The following is an 18147-nucleotide window of genomic DNA, read 5'->3' on the forward strand; positions in this document are numbered from 1 at the left end:
AAGCCTGAGTCGGAGAAGGGGGGATGGGAGGACAGAGAGGGGAGGAGGGTGGGGAGGGAGTTGGCACTCAGTACAGAGCCCTCTAGCCGAGAGTAGGAGCTTTATATAATGGCCAGGTACTGTGCAAGCTCCCCCCCCCCCCCTCCATCCGCCTTCACAACCTCCGCACACCCACACACAAACACACACACATCCTGCAGAACCTTTGCTGAAACTGCTTGGCACAACATTATTAGCCTCACCATCTCCCAGGCTCCTGGGACACAGAAGTACTGCGTTTCTCTTCACATCCTAAACCCATGCAAAGTGCAGCAGATTTGTTTCAGCTCTGCTACCCAATGTGGCGCTCAAAGGGTAACAATGCTGGTTGCTAAAAGCTGCTACTTCGGTCTGGTTCGGTGAAACAACCTGCTCCTTTGGGACTCTAGCGGAGGTTTTACATTACCTTTTCCCCATTCAATCTCATGCTCGTTTAACCACTTGATCTGAATGGGTTGTCAGCTGATCTTTGTTTGTGACTCTCCATCCCGGGTTCAACTCAGGTCGGACACCAACTGCCTTTGGTGATCAGAGTGTGTGTTGGGGGTGGACATTTTATTTAATTATATTGACGTTTAAGCATCATTTCACAGAAAACATACTGGAGAAGAGCTAGAGACACACATGTGATTGTCTGGTACGCATCCATGGCCAAACCTTTTTTTTTTACCACGATCCCTGGTCTGTCTGCTTTAGGCAAACCTATTTGCCAACTTGCCACGTCGCTCTGACCAACACACTCAATATAAACCATTTTTGACTGGCTTTGTGGTGCAGTGGAAAAGCACTCACTGTGCCAGCAGCTGTTCATGTCACACAATCTGGCATCCAGTCAGATGATCCGTTTTTGATTTAAACTGTAATTTTGCTCATTTAAGACAGTTTTAATCTGAGAGTTTAGCTTCTTTATTGAGACTAAGGGTTTTTGAATATAACATGTTTAAATTCCCCAAATGAAGGCACTTCAACCCTGATATTGTATCTGCATTCAACACTAGTATTTCTATCAAGACCTATCTCAAGACCTGTGAACCTGCAGCATACAAATAATCATATCATTCTGTGCATTCAAAACATACTTCAGTCATTCAACATTTCTGTGATGATGTTAACGGTACCTCCATTTAGCTCCCTTACATGTTCCTACAAGAGAAATAGTAGCGGCAGTATTATCAGGAGAAACTTGCTGTCTGACATTATTAACAGGTAGGAGATTGTATTATACAGTATAGTTAGACCGTTTTGGTGATTGATAGAAATTGTAATCCTAACAGCATGTGTGTGAGTAAATACAACACACCCAAAGATGTGTTCAGACTAACATGTGAAGCTTTTAAGAGGAATATCATGACATTGCTGAAGGCTGCAAGAGTCAGAATGAAGGTGTGGTCTAGAGACTCCTGTTTCACTGCATTACTTCTCAGTGTCGGCAAGAAGGGAGGAAAATATCTATGGTGTTCACTGTCGCTTCAGGCAATGGGAGAAAAAAAAGCATACCTAAACCGGGCCCTTTTAATCCTGCACCCAAGGATTAATTTCTAAGCAGGTGAAGTTAATCATTATCCAACATCTCTGTGGGAAAAGTTGGGTTTTAATCTAGTTGAGCAGCTTTATTCCCATACACACGCAGACAGTGTGGTTGTGTGCATGTCATATGATAATCATGGGATTGAACGCTACATTGAGGTTTTTTGCACACACCAGCCATTTGGCGGGGGCAGGGGTGGGATCAACTCCTGAACAACAACAAAAAGCCGGCGTTTTATCCACTTTATACACAACGATGGAGAAACTTAACAAGCAGCAGTGGTCCACTGAAGAGACCAGCTACCTACTGGGAATCTGTTCTTCTGAAGAGGTACAGAGGAAGCTGGAGCATAATCGGCCATTGTTGTTGTTGTCGGTGTCAGCTGTGAGGGGTTTCCGTGCGGTTTGGCTTTATGAAGAAGGCACGCAAACGGTTTTGTCATGACGCAATGACGCAGCACCAGTCGGACTCTGGGCAGTGTGAAAAGAGCCGGAGCTAAACCGAAGAACCGGTTCTGAACCTGAAAAGCTCTAGCACGGAGCTTGAATCGGAGTTGCGTTGGTGTGAATGAGGTATGTGGTAGTTCCCCTTACACTGAGTGCCTCTGGGAGCACATTTTGCATTAATGACACTCCCACAGACTCAAGGTGAAAACAATACCGGTTGTGCTGTTGTCGCTGGTAACTACAAATCCCAAGGTTCATTTTGGTAAGAATAGTTTCTTACAGAAAGTGGAAGACCACAACTAGAGCTTCAACAATTAGTTAATTAATTTGCTTGGATTGGATTAACAAAAGTAAAAAACGTATATTAAGGTTCCAGCTTCTCATATGTGAGGATGTGCTACTTTTCCTGCTTTACATTTAGCCAAATACAGTGTGTTGGGTTGTTGGTCAGACAAAGGCAGTGATGGGTCAGTTTAGGTCAAGATTCTGGATTATTTTGGATGTATAAGGACGGTACAGCTCTTCCTTTATGTATAGCAACAATGGATACGGTTCATTGGTTTCTTTTTTTAAAGCAATGTCACCGGCCATAGCAAACTGATGGCAACATCTAGAGCTGTGGAGAATTTTATTGGGTTTAGAGGCTCAGCTGCTCTCTCTCTCTCCTCCCATCCCCCTTCCCTTTATCCCTCCATCAGTCATTTTCACCAGCTCTGGACACAGCAAATTATCACCCCACACCCCACACACCACCAAGCTCCAGTCTGACAAGAATATAGCAAACACACAGATGCCCCTTTCACACCAACACGTTTTCAGCTCCGGCTCGGAGCTGGAGCCTGAACAGTACCGTTTTTTCCTGTTCACACCGCAGCGGCGCCGCCTCTTAGCTCCGGAATCCGGTTCACTTCCAGCTCCAAAAAATTGTCGGTCTAGAGCAGGGGTCTGCAACCTTTTTGACCAAAAGAGCCATTTTGCTCCTTTTTCCAAAACATTTTTTTGTCTGGAGCCGCAAAACATATTTCATAGCTTGATAGCTAATAAAGTTGTATTTATTGTTGTATCAGACAAAAACTACAGTTTTTTTGCATTTATTAGGCTATTTATTACATTATATAAAACTGTTAAAACCTCTAATAAGAAACCAAGAACTCCTATAAGGAGAATTAAAAACAATACACAGGCCTACTTTAAAATAAATTAAACACAGCACTTGGGGAGTCCTCTGCACATTTGAAGGAAAAAAAAATATAATTAAAATGGGCCCACTTTGAAATAAATAAAACATATAGCTGCACCCTAAAAAGAGTTAAAGGTAGGGTAGGTAAGAATGGAGAAACCAGCTCAAGTGCGCTCGAATTTGAAAATACACAACCGGAAAAAATTCACCTCTTCCTTCAGACTTCCTTACAGAGTCCCTCCTCCAACACACACGAACACGCATGACCAATGAAGTCACGAGATAAGTTTGTGCACAGATGGAAGGCTGACAGGCAGGTAGGCCATCCAGTTATTTTAGCCGGGCCGGCTCAGAGGATTGGTCGTGCTTTTTACAGTACTACAGCTTCCAGAGATACATTTTTGGAGCCTATGTATTTATTGTCAAAGCCTTTAATACATTGCTATCTGGACGTTAAGAGCATTCCATGGAATATAACAAAAAGTGTTTTCTGAAATAAATTACATACCCCATTGAATTATGACTGAAGATCGTCAGCTGTCCTCCTCTTCCTTGTTGTTCCTCGATACGTAAAGGCTGCAGCACCGTTGACAACTTCTCTCCACATATCAAACATACCGGTAAACCAGCATCGTTTGCTGTGAAAGCATATAACTCTGTCCACACAGAATTAAATCCTGTGTTCCTCCAGTACTTTTCTTTGATTTATCCATAGTTCGCTCTTCGAGCCGGGGGTCAGGTTATTCGCCTCCAAGAAAAGGCGCTCGCCCGGGACCGTAGCAGGATGTGACGCATATTTTAGTTGACCTAATTAAAACCGTTTTGTTTTTTATTTATGTGTCACAGTATCACCTCAAAATACAAGATACGAAACATTTTCAACCATGCAACAAAATATAAATAGTCCTACAAATGCTTTTATTTTATTTCCTTTTTATTTTTGTCTAAGCTCAAGGGAGCCAGAGCAGAGGGCTTAAAGGTCCGCATGCGGCTGGAGGGCCGCGGGTTTCCGACCCCTGGTCTAGAGGCAAGAGCTTCGGAGCTAAGAGGCGGCGTCGCTTACGTGAAGGCGTCCAGGAAACTAAACCCACCTCCCCTGAACATGGGTCGACTGAAGAGTCTCGTCATGCCTGCCTACAAGCAGTAGTGCTGAGCAAAGTGACTAGAAGGCAACCACACATTTATAAAAAGAAACACACTTTATAAAGTCAGGCAACACTAACCAGGCTGCGTGTGATTCTGTTTATGTGCACCTTACTTTGACCATCCGTTTGCTGTTATTGATCATTGTGGAGAGAGTAGGGGTGTAACGTACCTGTACCAAAATTATTCGGTACGGGCCCTTCGGTTCGGTACACATGTGTACCGAAGTGTACCGAACGAATATAACGTTAAACGTAAAAAATTGAGAACGTGAACAACTTTTTGGAAGTAATCTCAGGTGCTGCGTCGCAGCATTCACAGTAATTTCCTCACATTGGGTTCAACGCATCATAGAGCGAGCAACTCGTTTCATTGGACAAGAGGCATACTATGAGAGCAGGGATGCGTTCAAATGGAATCAGTAATTTGAGGAACTGGCGAAATGGCGAGCGCAGATAAAGTTGAGCTCGAAAATCCTCCAGCATCATTGAAGTCTCCGGTTTGGGAACATTTTGGTTTCGCAGTTACGTACAAGGATGACGGACAAAGACAGGTGGACCGAACCAAAGCTGTTTGTCGGCATTGTTCAACTAAAATTGGTTACACGGCTGGCAATACATCAAACTTGCACACTCATTTGAAAAGGCATCACCCGAACGTGAATATCACCGGTACCAAAAGACTGAAGTACAAACCCAACTCCCAATAGCATTTAAGCCTCCACCACTCGCAAAAAGTTTTGACCGAGCCAAAGCTATTACAAACGCCAAATATCCTTATGTTGCCATGTTAGCAAAGCGATACCTGGCTGTATCTGCTACCTCTGTCCCTAACGAGAGGGTGTCCTCCACAGCAGGAGACATTAGTGCCAGCAGATCAGCCCTTTCGGCAAGCAATGTGGACAAGTTAATTTTTCTTTTAAAAAACATGAAAATACAATGACAAGCAAGTCATAATGTCAAACTGGCTGCTTAGGTACTAGTACAGTACAGTTCAAATACAGATTATTTCAGTTCATCGAAATGCTGTACCTTAATGTTTATTTTATTATATTTTGTATTTATTTGAGTGAATATTCACAGTTTAATAATAATTAAAAACCCAAAACTAATAGTTTATGTTTTGTGAGTACTAGTACAGTAAAGTTCAAATACAGATTATTTCAGTTCGTCGAAATGCTGCACCTTAATGTTCATTTTATTATATTTTGTATTTATTTGAGTGAATACATTATTCACAGTTTAATAATAATTAACAAAAAATATTTTATGTTTTGTGATATTTTTTTCTGCTGTACCGAAAACGTACCGAACTGAACCGTGACCTAAAAACCGAGGTACGTACCGAACCAAAATGTTTGTGAACTGTTACACCCCTAGGAGAGAGGCAGACGTTTTGTTTTGTATTATAGCAGCTATCGGATGGAATCAATACATGGGCTGCAAAGGTTGTCATGTCCGACTATCACAAGTAGAAGCATAAAGAAAAATACGCCAGTAAAGTCCTGTGCCTGTAGAAAACGGCTTATGCCACAATAGGATAGCAATAGCAAGTAGTCAGTTTACCTTCGGTTGCTATGCTAACATCACCCATTTTATACCAGAGACACTTTAATAACAGTGTTGTGATGCCAAACAGCGTCAATTCAGACTGACACACATTCACTTAAGGGGAATTTGGGATATGTATCAGCTGCTTGTGTGACAGTCAGACAGTGAATACTTTAGAGAGGCCGCTCTAAAGTATTAGCTAACCCGGAGCTAACGGGAGAATAAACTCCAGTGGACGAGCAGCACTGCAGCGGTCGGTAAATGCCGCTGAAACACATTAATAAACAATGAACCACGGCACTCTGGAGAAAAGTATAAGCTTAGAGAAGTCGCTATTTTATTTAATCTGACTTCGTATGATTAAAAGCAACACGATCATCGACCCAACGCAGTCCCCCGTTGTTGTTGTTGTTGTTGTTGTTGTTGTTGTGAGCGCCGTTGGGGAGCAAATCAGCGATGTAAACGATGACGTCATGAAGCAGCAGCGGCTGCACCAGTCGGGCTCTGGGCGGTGTGAACAGAACAGAAAACGGAAACCGGAGCTGAACCAGAAAAGCTCTAGCATGGAGCTAGAGCGGGAAAAGCGCAGGTGTGAAAGCCGCAAGAGAGATATGAGACTGCAGATACCACTGTGTCAGTTGAGCTCAAATTGAACACGACCAACTATAGAGAGGCGAAGTCACGCCCATCTACTTCATGGGACCTTATTTCGGAAAAATTATGTATTGAAGTCAATGGGGAGAGAAAAATTATCTTTCGATCCCGTTTGAAATGTGCCACGAATTACACATATGTTGTTTGTAAATCTTAAAAAATAATTTCCATGTAAAAAAGGTCACAGTTTGTCGTAAAACCGTTGAAATATAAGACAAAGAAAAATACGCAAATAGAAAGACTACTTCGTCTCATTCTGAAAGAAAGAAGTGAAATGTGCCAACGTGACGGCCGTCTTGGTATGTGGTGCGAGACGGGAGATGTAGTTCATTGAGCGGTTTCACACAAAAGAAAGTGTGAGTTCACAGTTTTACGATACATTTAAAAAAATGTGACTTTCAAAATTATATTTGAAATTGATAAACATCATATGTTTAATTCGTGGCACAATTTAAACGGGATCGAAAGATAATCTTTCTCTCGCCATTGACTTCAATACATACTTTTTCCGAAATAAGGTCACATGGAGGTCCTCCGGAAAGGGAGGGACTTCGCCTCTCTATTAAAAAACATTTAGCAGAGTCTCATCACTACAATATGAACAATATGTTCACACTAAAACCGGACCAAACAGGATATATTGTATTATCTTACCCCCCCGTTTACTCATTTATAAATAGTGCAACCTGTTATTGGCTAGATAGACGTTTACAATGGGACACAATGAACCTACTGCTCTACAACAATGTGTGATATGCCAACTGCAGGCAAAGTATAGTAAAGATGGCCAAAACTGCCCCGAAATACAAGAATGCATCTTTAGATTTAGCAGTCTTTGGATGAAAGAAGTCTTGTGGTCCTCACAAGAAAAAAAGAAGGCCTAATAGCTGCTTCTTATCAAGTATTCAAGTTGTAATGTAAAGATAGACATTTAGAAGATCAGCAGAGATGGAAATGTGTCTGATGGAGCTCCTTGATATCAAGATATGCAAGTTGGGCGCCATTTAGGCCAACACAGTTTTCTCCGTTTTGGGCCAGTTTGAACACAGTCAGCACAGATGTTTTGGGAAAAGGAAGCAACATGTCTCTGCAAGCATTAGAAAGAAACAACATGAGGTAGAAACAACACTGCATCTAAAAGCTTTGAGTCGGAGGGGTTATGGGACTTCTCATGACCCAGAGATAAAAGATGTTAACTTTATGTTCAGTCAATTTCTTTTGAGTTTGATTTTTGTGAAAAATGATGGTTTGCAAGGACCAACGCAGATTTAATCTTTGAGTGCTCTGTGGAGTCCAACATGGTTTTCCTTCCATCCTCTTCCCTCTGTGTTTGATCACATGATTTGATTAAAACCTCTTGTAAAGATTAGTTTAGTTAGCTTTTGGTAAAAGACAGTTGCATAGCTTTAGCAGACACGACTGCTCCATCTGATTGTAGTATGTTTACCATAATTCATCACTTTTGCTATTCATACAGACTAAATATTTAACTTATTGGTATCTCTTGATAAGATCTGATATCTAAATGATTGTCCAATTGCCCAACCCTAGTCTTGAGGAGTTGCTGCTTTTGTTTTCCCAAACAATTATCTGTAGACACAACGCACTGCCACAATCCCAGCTGTAATGTTACTTCTACCTTTATACTCATTGTCACTCATACCCTTCATTTTGCACACTGGCTGACATTATGCACAGTATGTAAGCGCTGAGTACGTTTTGGCTACTAATTCATTTGAGTGAAATAAAACATCATTTTTGTTCCATTCAGTAGAGGTCGCCTAAATAAAATGAAACCCTGGCAGTGACAACAAAACACAGATTTAATGATAATAACATTTCAAACGTTAATACTAACCATTAGGCATTTGACCAGTTAATCAGTTACCTGTTACATCCGTAAGCCACACAAGCGTTGACAAGTGTTTCCTTTTATTGTGAATAACTAATGAAGCCCGTCTTACTTAATCACTAACTGGTCAAACACCAGAAACCTCATTATAGGACTGTTACAGAGAAACAGTGCTGCTGAAGCAGAAGATGCCTCCTGTTAGAGTATAGTGGTAGAACTATAGGTGTATGCAGGTAGATTTTGGGTAGAGCTTTCACCATCTAAATAATTATATCCATGTTCCAACATTAACATATCAATCATTTGGACTGAGAATTATTTAGTGTCTTCTGAGTTTGACTTTGTGTTAATAAATGTGCATATTTATAACTTCCCAACTATGCAAAATATGAAATGTTGTCTTGTCAGTTAAGGACACCAACCTCTGATATACTGGCGTCTCTTGTTCTCTGCCGCTAGATTTGATCCGATTGTAACTCTTTTAATAGAAATGTCAAATGTACTATCTTTGGAGGGTTCTGGTAGCGTGTGTCTATTTTGAAATACATTTCGGTGCAGTGGTTTACTTCCCTGAGGACATTTCATAATCCTGGGTTTTGTAAGTTTCATTTTTAGCAGCATATGTTAGTCAAAGTGTTTTTTATGGGCATTTCCAATCTGACGAGTATACCATTGGGATGGACACGGTGAATCCTCAGCTTTTCTTAGCCAACCAAAATGGTCTCATTGAGAGATTGTTTATTGGCGCAAAATGTCACAGGCTGGGAGTTTTAAGTCAGAAACTTCCTCTCAGGCTATAAAAACCCCCACACTGGTCTGCTTGCTGTTTGTGTGTGTGTAGAAACCCCCCCGTTACCCCCAGCTATTCTCTTTGTGTTTTATCCTCTCTCTCCTTCCTTTGTTCCAGCTTCTTTTCCCACCTACATGTCAAATTATTCCAGTCAAACAACCCAATAGAGCAAGAAAACCTGGCTTTTCAGTGCACTCCAGTCATGATAGTGTTTATTGTGAATAAAACAAAAAGGCATATTTCATGTAATCAAGTTAAGAGGATTTTGACTTTCATGTTGTCACGAGATCAGTAAGCAGCATCTGCCACACTGGCTATATGAACATTGTGGCACTACAAGGTCTTTGATATTACTTTGAAGCATTCTGTTGTTTTTATTCGAAGGCTTTGATCTGTGTCACGTCTAAACCAGGCACGAATTAGTGTTTCCCTTCCTCATAAGCTTCACTAATAAGTCCATGAGAATATTATGCAATAATATGCAATTCATTCCTTACTCTGCGACTGTATTAGTAATGTCCTTCAATGTTCACCTCCCTAGATGTGAGGATTTGCAGACTTTCTTTGTGTAATTTGACAGTACACTGAATGAATGTTGGTGTTAATGTTAAAGCTGTGGGGTTCTCCGTCAGAACTTCTGTCAGATGGTTGAATGTCTTCAGAAACTTCCACTCCTCAATTCTGTTGTCTGGGAAGATGGAGAAGGAGCAGAACTGGCTAATGGAGAGGAGGACAAAAGTGGAGATACTTAGTGTGAGGTGTTAATCTCTTACTCCTTCTCCACCAGCGTGTGTGTGTGTGTGTGTGTGTGTGTGTGTGTGTGTGTGTGTGTGTGTGTGTGTGTGTGTGTGTGTGTGTGTGTGTCTCTGTCTGTCTGTCTGTCTGTCTGTCTGTCTGTCTGTCTGTCTGTCTGTCTGTCTGTCTGTCTGTCTGTCTGTCTGTCTGTCTGTCTGTCTGTCTGTCTGTCTGTCTGTCTGTCTGTCTGTCTGTCTGTCTGTCTGTCTGTCTGTCTGTCTGTCTGTCTGTCTGTCTGTCTGTCTGTCTGTCTGTCTGTCTGTCTGTCTGTCTGTCTGTCTGTCTGTCTGTCTGTCTGTCTGTCTGTCTGTCTGTCTGTCTGTCTGTCTGTCTGTGTGTGTGTGTGTGTGTGTGTGTGTTTCGTGTCCAGTCCAGTCCAGGAATACCAACCAGATAAACCTTCTTGGCTCAGGCAATAAAATGGAATGATCAAAATGAATGTTCAGCTAAAGAATATCTCAAGATGTTGGGACTCCACAGACAGACAGCTGCTGCTGCTGCCTGCACCTGTGATGGAGCTTCCTGCTGTACGAGCGTCTGTGTTTGACTGAAATGTTTTTATAACTGCAGTGCGGCTCAGGCCTCGGAGTTACATTCAATTTCCTTCTTCCTCCATGAATGTGCCTTTTAGATTATATCTGAGGGACCTAGAACAGTGATGCAAATTAGTCGCTTTTCGGCGCCTCCCACTTTTTTAACGCTGCTTTGGGTGACTTGTGTAATTCGTGGAGAACCGAAGAGTTTTCGTTTGGGGGGGGGGGGTCCGTCCGACTGACGGACAACTTCTCACTTCAAAAAGAAGAAGAAATCTAGATCGCAAAATAATTAAACAAGCGAGTGCCTGTTTTTCCTGGCCAAGGACGGGTTCCTTGAACACAACACGAGCGTAACGTGTCTTCACGTGGTTATGTCTCGTCTGAAAGGAGTGTAGACTAGAGTGCTTACGGAGAGCACCGGAACGCCGCTCCAGCTCTTCAAATATTGCAGTACCCATAAGGAGCCGTACACATGCCGCAGTGTTTGCGTGGCTGTGTCTTTAGTTGTAAGCACAGTGGCGATCTGTTGTTATTAGCATCTGGTTAGCTAGCTATGCTAACGAATTTAAAGAGCTTTTCTACAACCAGGTGGAAGAGAGCTCTCTCCTGAGAGGCTCAAATAACCTCAGCTCAGTGAGGTTAAGGCACACCTTGATATGATTGTTATAATTACTAATGAGACATTGGAGACTACATGAAAAACAGGTATAAAATACTATATGACAGTAACAAAAAAGTTGTTAAAAATAACAAGAATAGAGTTTAAAAGGGGAGTGATTTGTAAAATATCCAAAAAGAAAAATCTGCTTACAGTTCTGTTTCAAATGGGTGTTGAAAGATGTACCCATAGATCTCCTCATGTTGCTCTCAAAGTGCACCAGATTGATGCTTTTAACTTCAATATTTAAAACAAAATCTTCCCGGGGGAGCATGCCCCCGGACCCCCCTAGAGGAGGTTAGGTCCCCCCCACTTAAATCATGTTCACATGGATACTAAATACATTTGCACACATCTTGTGTCCATATCTTTCTGTTTTGGTGGTCATGCCACACCGTGCACATGCATGCATGCGCGAGTCATGGTAAGATATCTGGATTAAGAGGTTGCTTTTTCTTTGCACAGCATGAAAGAAAGGCGAAATGAATTGGCTGTGATTTTAGTTTTTTTCAAGCAGAGGTTGAGTTCAATAATTTGTACGGCCCTCGGAGGATGTTGTAAAAATTGAAAGGAAAAAGGTTTCCCACCCCTGCTGTAAATAGTAATAAAAACCCTTGATTTATAACTTAACATCTCTGTCTCCTATTGATCTGAGTATATTATAAAGAATAGCCAGTGAATTGAAGCATTGTAGCACAGGCCTTTGTCAGATGGTTTATTACGCTGTTTTTTTCCTGCTTCGAATAGTTCTCTCTTTTTTCACCATACCTGTGTTTGCATCACTAGAAGAAGGACAGGTCTATGTCCTGATTAGTAATTGTGTTACATATATTGCGTGTGTGGATATCTGACAGCTGTGCACAACATGCAGTGTGTGTGTGGTGTGTAAACAGCAGCCTCTGCTCTGTAGCTGTAGAGAAGTGTGCAGCTTGTTTGAGGCCCAGGTTGTCTGAAGTCTCTTCTCCGTGCAGGAATCTAACAGCGGCTTGGAGATCACCCAAATATGTATCTGCAACAATATTGGCATTTAATTCATTTTGTATATAATCTTCATCAAACCTGTCAAAAATCACAGTTTTCCCACATCTTAGATTGATGCATGTCTTATACATATGGTAAACTGTATATAGGTGCGTTTTAGACGGTTGGAAACAACACATTTGTAGGCATCTCCTTGGCCTTGTTGTTTGTGATCGACATAAAAGCAGAATCTGGGACAATATCTACATCATAAGCTGTGAGAAAGTGCTTTAAGACTAAGACCCTTTTCTTTGGTTAGTGTTTGATTACCGCAGAGCGCCATCTTCTGTTTGCAATATGCTTTTGTAATGATCAGAATCTTCTGAAGACATTTAGCTGATTTAGTGTTGCTAAACAGAGTTCTTCCACATTTTGTCATTGGAAAAGACAACATTATAATCATGCCTGTTGGTAATTCATCTCTCCTACCATCCTGTGATACTGACCGTTGAGCGGCCCGACCAAGCAAGGAGGCAGAGGCAGAACATCCAAAAATACAACCTGCTGTGGGCATTTATTAAAACATTACACACAGCCTCAATCCTGCTGCTGCTGTTTCACGTGAGCCCAGCCTGCAGCCACCAGGATCTCACACACACACCAGCCTCTCAACAGACAGGGAAACAGAGCCTAAATACACACACAACTTAATCAACCAATTAGACACAGGTGGGGGGAAGCAATTAGACACAGGTGAGGGGGGAGGAGACAACACAGGGCACCAGGTGCACACAATCGGATAATCAGCAGGAGGGAACACAGAGACGACCGGAAACAACAGACAAGATGAGGGGTGAACACTTATATAATTAATGCCATTTAATAAATAGCAGTAACGGCGTCTTGTCGTTACACATTCAGAAACAATTTAACTATAACTTTCTAATCGCACCTTTTAATTAATGAGAAAAAAGAAATATTTCCCAATAATTTTCTTGAACATTTCCTCTTTTGCATTGGATTTTCGTGTTGTTTGTTAGCTGAAGCACAAATGTGTTTTCTGCTATTGCATAACCTTTGGAGGAAGATAAATGTGCAAAACTATTTTTACCATCGCCTGCTACATTTTGGGGGTTTCAGTTCTTTTCAAAACGATCGTTCTGTGGTGGGACCAGAATGAAAGTCTTTCTCACACCTGGGCCCCAACGCTGAAAATGGAAGTAGTTAGTTAGTTTTGGTACTGGAAGATGTATTGGTTATACTTTTTACATTTAGTCAATACAACAAAGTAAGACAGCAGAAGTTATAGTTTTTCCTCATGAACATTGAAAATAAATAACAGCTCTAAAAACATTTGAAAGATTATGAAATGGTGCTTTAAAGAAATCAAAAAGCCGCTGTGATAGAAAAAGTTATGCTTCTTCAATTTGATAACAAATGTTTGATTATTATTTGATTATGCGTTCGTCATATCGGTTCGATGTACTCCTATGGATGAATGATTTCAAACAGCAGATGGTAAAAGAGTTAAAAAAAGAACCTGCTTTTGATCAATGTTTGATATATAACGATATCATATTCAAATCGGTTCTAGCTATGCAAAAGAAGCAATTCTGCATCTAAGTGTTTTTGTTTTGCTACTTGCCATGCTAAGGTCCCAACAAATTGCCTACATCGCTCACAGTATATGTGTCATGTACAATGCCAACTAATTCAACACTTCAGTATAACCCAAAAGGAATATGCATGGTTATATGAAACAACAAGAAAGAGTTTAAAGGTTTCATCCTATGTATGGACACCACTGCATATAGTGTACACAACAATTATAACTGTGTGTATAATTAATTACCCGGAAACTGACACACTGGGCACCAACAGCCCTGTGTGTGTGTCATTTGTGGGGCGTGTGTTTATGTGCGTCTGCGCTTTTCTATCCCTGCCCTGTCATTAAAGGAGATGAAGGGAGGATGTTTGTCCAAGACATTCTTACAGGCTACCCAGTGTGTGTGCGCGGATCCCAATGTTGATGCATTCAGTACGTGTGTCCAGGTTTTTAGTTTGAGTAACGCGGTTAAGATTTTTTTATGGTCTGTGTCAAGGCTATCATTTGCCATAATGCTATCCACCTGCTCCATGTCGGCTAGTGAGGGCTGCTAGGGAATGAGCCAATGCTTTCTTTCTTGGTTCATTTCGACACACACTTCAACTAAAATATCTTGTGCGTTACACTTTTTATTTGGTATGCTTAATCTGTTTTTTTATTGGCTAGGCTCTGTATTTTGTTTCAATCAAATAATAGTGTTAAACAATACAATTAAAGAAAGTGTTCTTTATTTTTCTTTGGTCGCTGACTGAACCTTGATACTTGAACTAAGACTTACAATTAAACTGAGTGTGGGTTTCTTCTCATCTTCACTTTTTAGTTTTAGTCAGTTTTGCTTCTTTGGCTTTACCATGAGTGATGATTCAATCTATAGGAATCTGAGAAAAATAATGTTTCCCCGATCTCAAGCTCTCCTTCAGGCCAGCTTGGTAACTTAAAATACTCCGACACAGACAGAAACGTACTGTATTGAGCGGGCTGCTTACAATGTCAGTGGCGTGTGTTCAGTATTTGGACAGGTGCTGATCCAGCTGACAGATTCTCACACAAATGTATTGAAATGAGGCTGTTCTAAAATGAGACTTGGTGTGAGAATGGTGTTCATTCCAGTGCAATAAAAAGCTTTCCTGCCAGAAAAGCTTTCAATGTGTGTGTGTTTTTAAACATCTGTATGGCAAACTGCCAGCTGTGTCAAGCTTCTATGTCTATAGGGAGAGACTTAGCATATAATTAGTATTTCTTAGAGCAGGTAGAGCCCGATAACGACATATAGTATAATATATATAATGTAATATTAATGCAAACCATCTCATTAGGAATTGGAAAATTCAGTCCATTTATTTCCATACCTGGACGGCCTGACAGTGGCGGGGGGGGGGGGGACTTGCGAAGAAGCTGAATGCCTTCTTCCTCAGTATCTGCTCTAACTCTTCCCTGAGACTGCTCCGAGACACACAGAGTACGGCTGCACTCATACAAAGTAGTAGAAGGCAGGCTCTGGCCTCTCGTAAATCTGAGCGTGTTGCGTTGCACTCGCATACTGTGCTCTGACTGGACAGTTGTTTTCTGACGTAGCCACCATACTACGCACAGGGATATAATTCATTTCCTGTCGCACTGAAGTAGAAAACATTGTGTTGAATATCTTTGTTAATTCTAACGCGTTCTAACCCCCCACCATAACTCTGTGCTTCTGATTCTCTTGCCGGTTCATTCCTGCTTTCCTTAAATGGACATTTGTGTCAAATTGAACTTCTCCAAACTAGTAGTATAGCAGCAGCTGGATAACCTTTTTTCAAATCTCTGTGAATCAGCTGTCTTTATGAAAAGTGTATGTAGACTCTAACCACCTTTTGTATTTCTGGCTGCACTGGTGGCCTCTACACATCCATTACTGACTAATTCAATGACTGTTGTGTTGTAAATTTTTGCATCCTATATTAATCTCATCTCAAAAGTAAATTCCTCATCCTCTTTGTCCTCACAGCAAATGGTGATGAGCCTGCGAGTGTCGGAGCTGCAGGTGCTGCTGGGATACGCTGGGCGCAACAAACACGGGCGCAAACACGAGCTTCTGACTAAGGCGCTGCACCTGCTGAAGGCCGGCTGCAGCCCCGCCGTGCACATGAAGGTCAAAGAGCTCTACCGACGACGTTTCCCGGCCAAAATGGTGTCCCATTCAGAGCTGGCCATGCCCGGGCCGCACCACCCGGCCTCAGCTGGTGTGGTGGGAGGCGGGGGCGCCGCACTGCCCTCCGGCCTGACACAGCTGGCTTACGAGGGTCACGGCGGAGCCCCGTCGCCCGCTGCCTTACTGCCCCTCTCGCTGCTGGGCCCCGGGAAGCACGAGCTGACGGGGCTGACGCACCACCTATCCGGCTCCACGCTGCACCCGGTCCACCCGGACGTGAAGCTGCAGAGGCTGCCCTTCTACGACCTGCTGGACGAGCTCATCAAGCCCACCAGTCTAGGTGAGGGCTCCAGTGTGTTCTGTGTGTGAGCTTGACTTATAGGGAACAATGGTAGATGCATACTTTTCAATCAATATGTATGCATCATATTTTAACCATTTATCATTGCACTTAATTTGTGGCGGCTCAATTCCCATTTAAATTTGAGTCGCAGAAAGGCTAAGCTCGGCTTTATGCTGCGACGCGTTTTCAATGAGAAAGTCCATGCTGAAGGTCAAAAGGTTGAATATATTTAATAAACAAAATCAAACACACAATAAATTAGAAGGACCAAAACGGTCAACAGAAAAATGTCAGCGCAAGCTCACCCTCTGTGATACGCACCTGACATGTAACAGGTGACCTATATACACAAACCACACCCATGTGACGATTGCCGGAAGTGCTCAACAAATACAAATAAAAGTGACGTAAACAAATAATAATAATAATAATACAAATAACAAACTCAGACTAAGTAGCATTTTGGCGCCTACATAATTAGTATAAGTCTTGAATGCAGTGTTTCTTAGTTAACAAGAATGTTGGTTCTGTCTCAATAAGACTTTTTTATATTTTTTTTAAGTTTAATGTTTTTTTATAGCTTCATGAGACCAGACTTGACATGGCTGCTTTGTAAGCCGAATAGTATTCTTAGAAATGCATTCAAACACTTTGCAAACAAAAACATTAACTGCAGCTGAGCGTGAACATTGGTGCACAGCCTCTCTCTCTCTCTCCGTATGTTTCCGGTCTATATCCTCACCGTCAATTCACTGAGTGTGAAAAAGCTGAAAATATGATCTGCAAGGTTGTGGATATTTATGTCATTATATCAATCTAATAATCATGGCAGCAGCCTCAGAAAACATTGATATTTGTGTTTCCGCTCTGCTGGAGAGGCTCCCTGTTAGTGTCTGTGTTGTGCTGCGTGCTAATGCTCTGACAGGGCACAGAAATGTTACTGCAACAATATCATTTATAATATTGTTGTTACCCCACAAGAGTTCAGAGTAAACTGATGCAACAGTTGGTTCATTAGAGGTGTAAGTGAAAATATTTTTAAATAGAAGAGGATGATTTTGCCAACCACATTGTGTAACCTAATAGTGGTTTTACTTGCTTGGCTTGTTATTTCCATTAATGAGCAGCAGAGAAGAAACCAACATTTACTGGCTTATCATATAAATACTTAGTTTACTTTTTTATAGATGCGTAGTACATTTAAGAGTGACGTTTGGACACTGAACACTTGCCAGTATGCATCATAGGTGAATACTGGTTTTTATTTTGATATTTATATTGTTAAGGACTGCTATGCTGGAATTAACTTTGGGTGGGACAAGCAACTGCCACATGATGAATTGTCCTATTTTAATCGAACATACATTTTTCCTGCAGTGAGACCAATTTGACATCAGTGTGGAGCCACTGAATATTAATGAATCTCTGCATGGAGACCATCAACAACATATGTTGACATTACTGCATTTATTTACAGCGAATTCACGTCTCCTAGGAAACTACATTAAGTGATAAATGAGAGACACTCCCCGTCAATCTGTAGCTGAGAGAATAGTTCTGCACCGGCTCTGCAGGAACTAAACTTTCTTGCTCCGATGTGGCAACACACCGCTGTAGTGACACCAAAATAAGATCCTGAATAAGTTCAAAATGTAATACTTTACATTCGGTTTTGTCTCTCCTTTTGTGCTTGATTGTGCTTACAAAAATGTTTATATTCACAAAAGATTTTAGCAAGTAAAGAAGTTAATCATAAACTTCAGATTATAACTGTACGAATAACTTGAAGCATCAGAAATCTTTCTATAAAATTAAAGATGTAATAATAAAACACACTGTGGTATTATTTACTAAGAGTTAAACTGTCGGAACGATCAGATTTGATTGACGGTAGAACCCTAAGCAAACAGCTCACAAACTGTCATCAGACTTTCAT

At 41.4% G+C, this 18147-nt stretch overlaps 1 protein-coding gene across 2 annotated transcripts in view; it reads left to right on the forward strand.

Moving 5' to 3' along the window:
* LOC307029466 (E3 SUMO-protein ligase PIAS1-like) overlaps positions 1–18147 on the forward strand; it is a 54491-nt gene that overhangs the window by 6994 nt on the left and 29350 nt on the right. For both annotated transcript variants that reach the window (XM_079665532.1, XM_079665533.1), the window contains exon 2: positions 15725–16208. In XM_079665532.1, coding sequence (XP_079521658.1) covers positions 15725–16208 — 484 coding nt within the window. The remainder of the gene's footprint in view (positions 1–15724; positions 16209–18147) is intronic.

The sequence above is a fragment of the Notothenia rossii genome (assembly GCF_949606895.1).
Source record: "Notothenia rossii genome assembly, chromosome: 2".
Taxonomy (NCBI): Eukaryota; Metazoa; Chordata; class Actinopteri; order Perciformes; family Nototheniidae; genus Notothenia; species Notothenia rossii.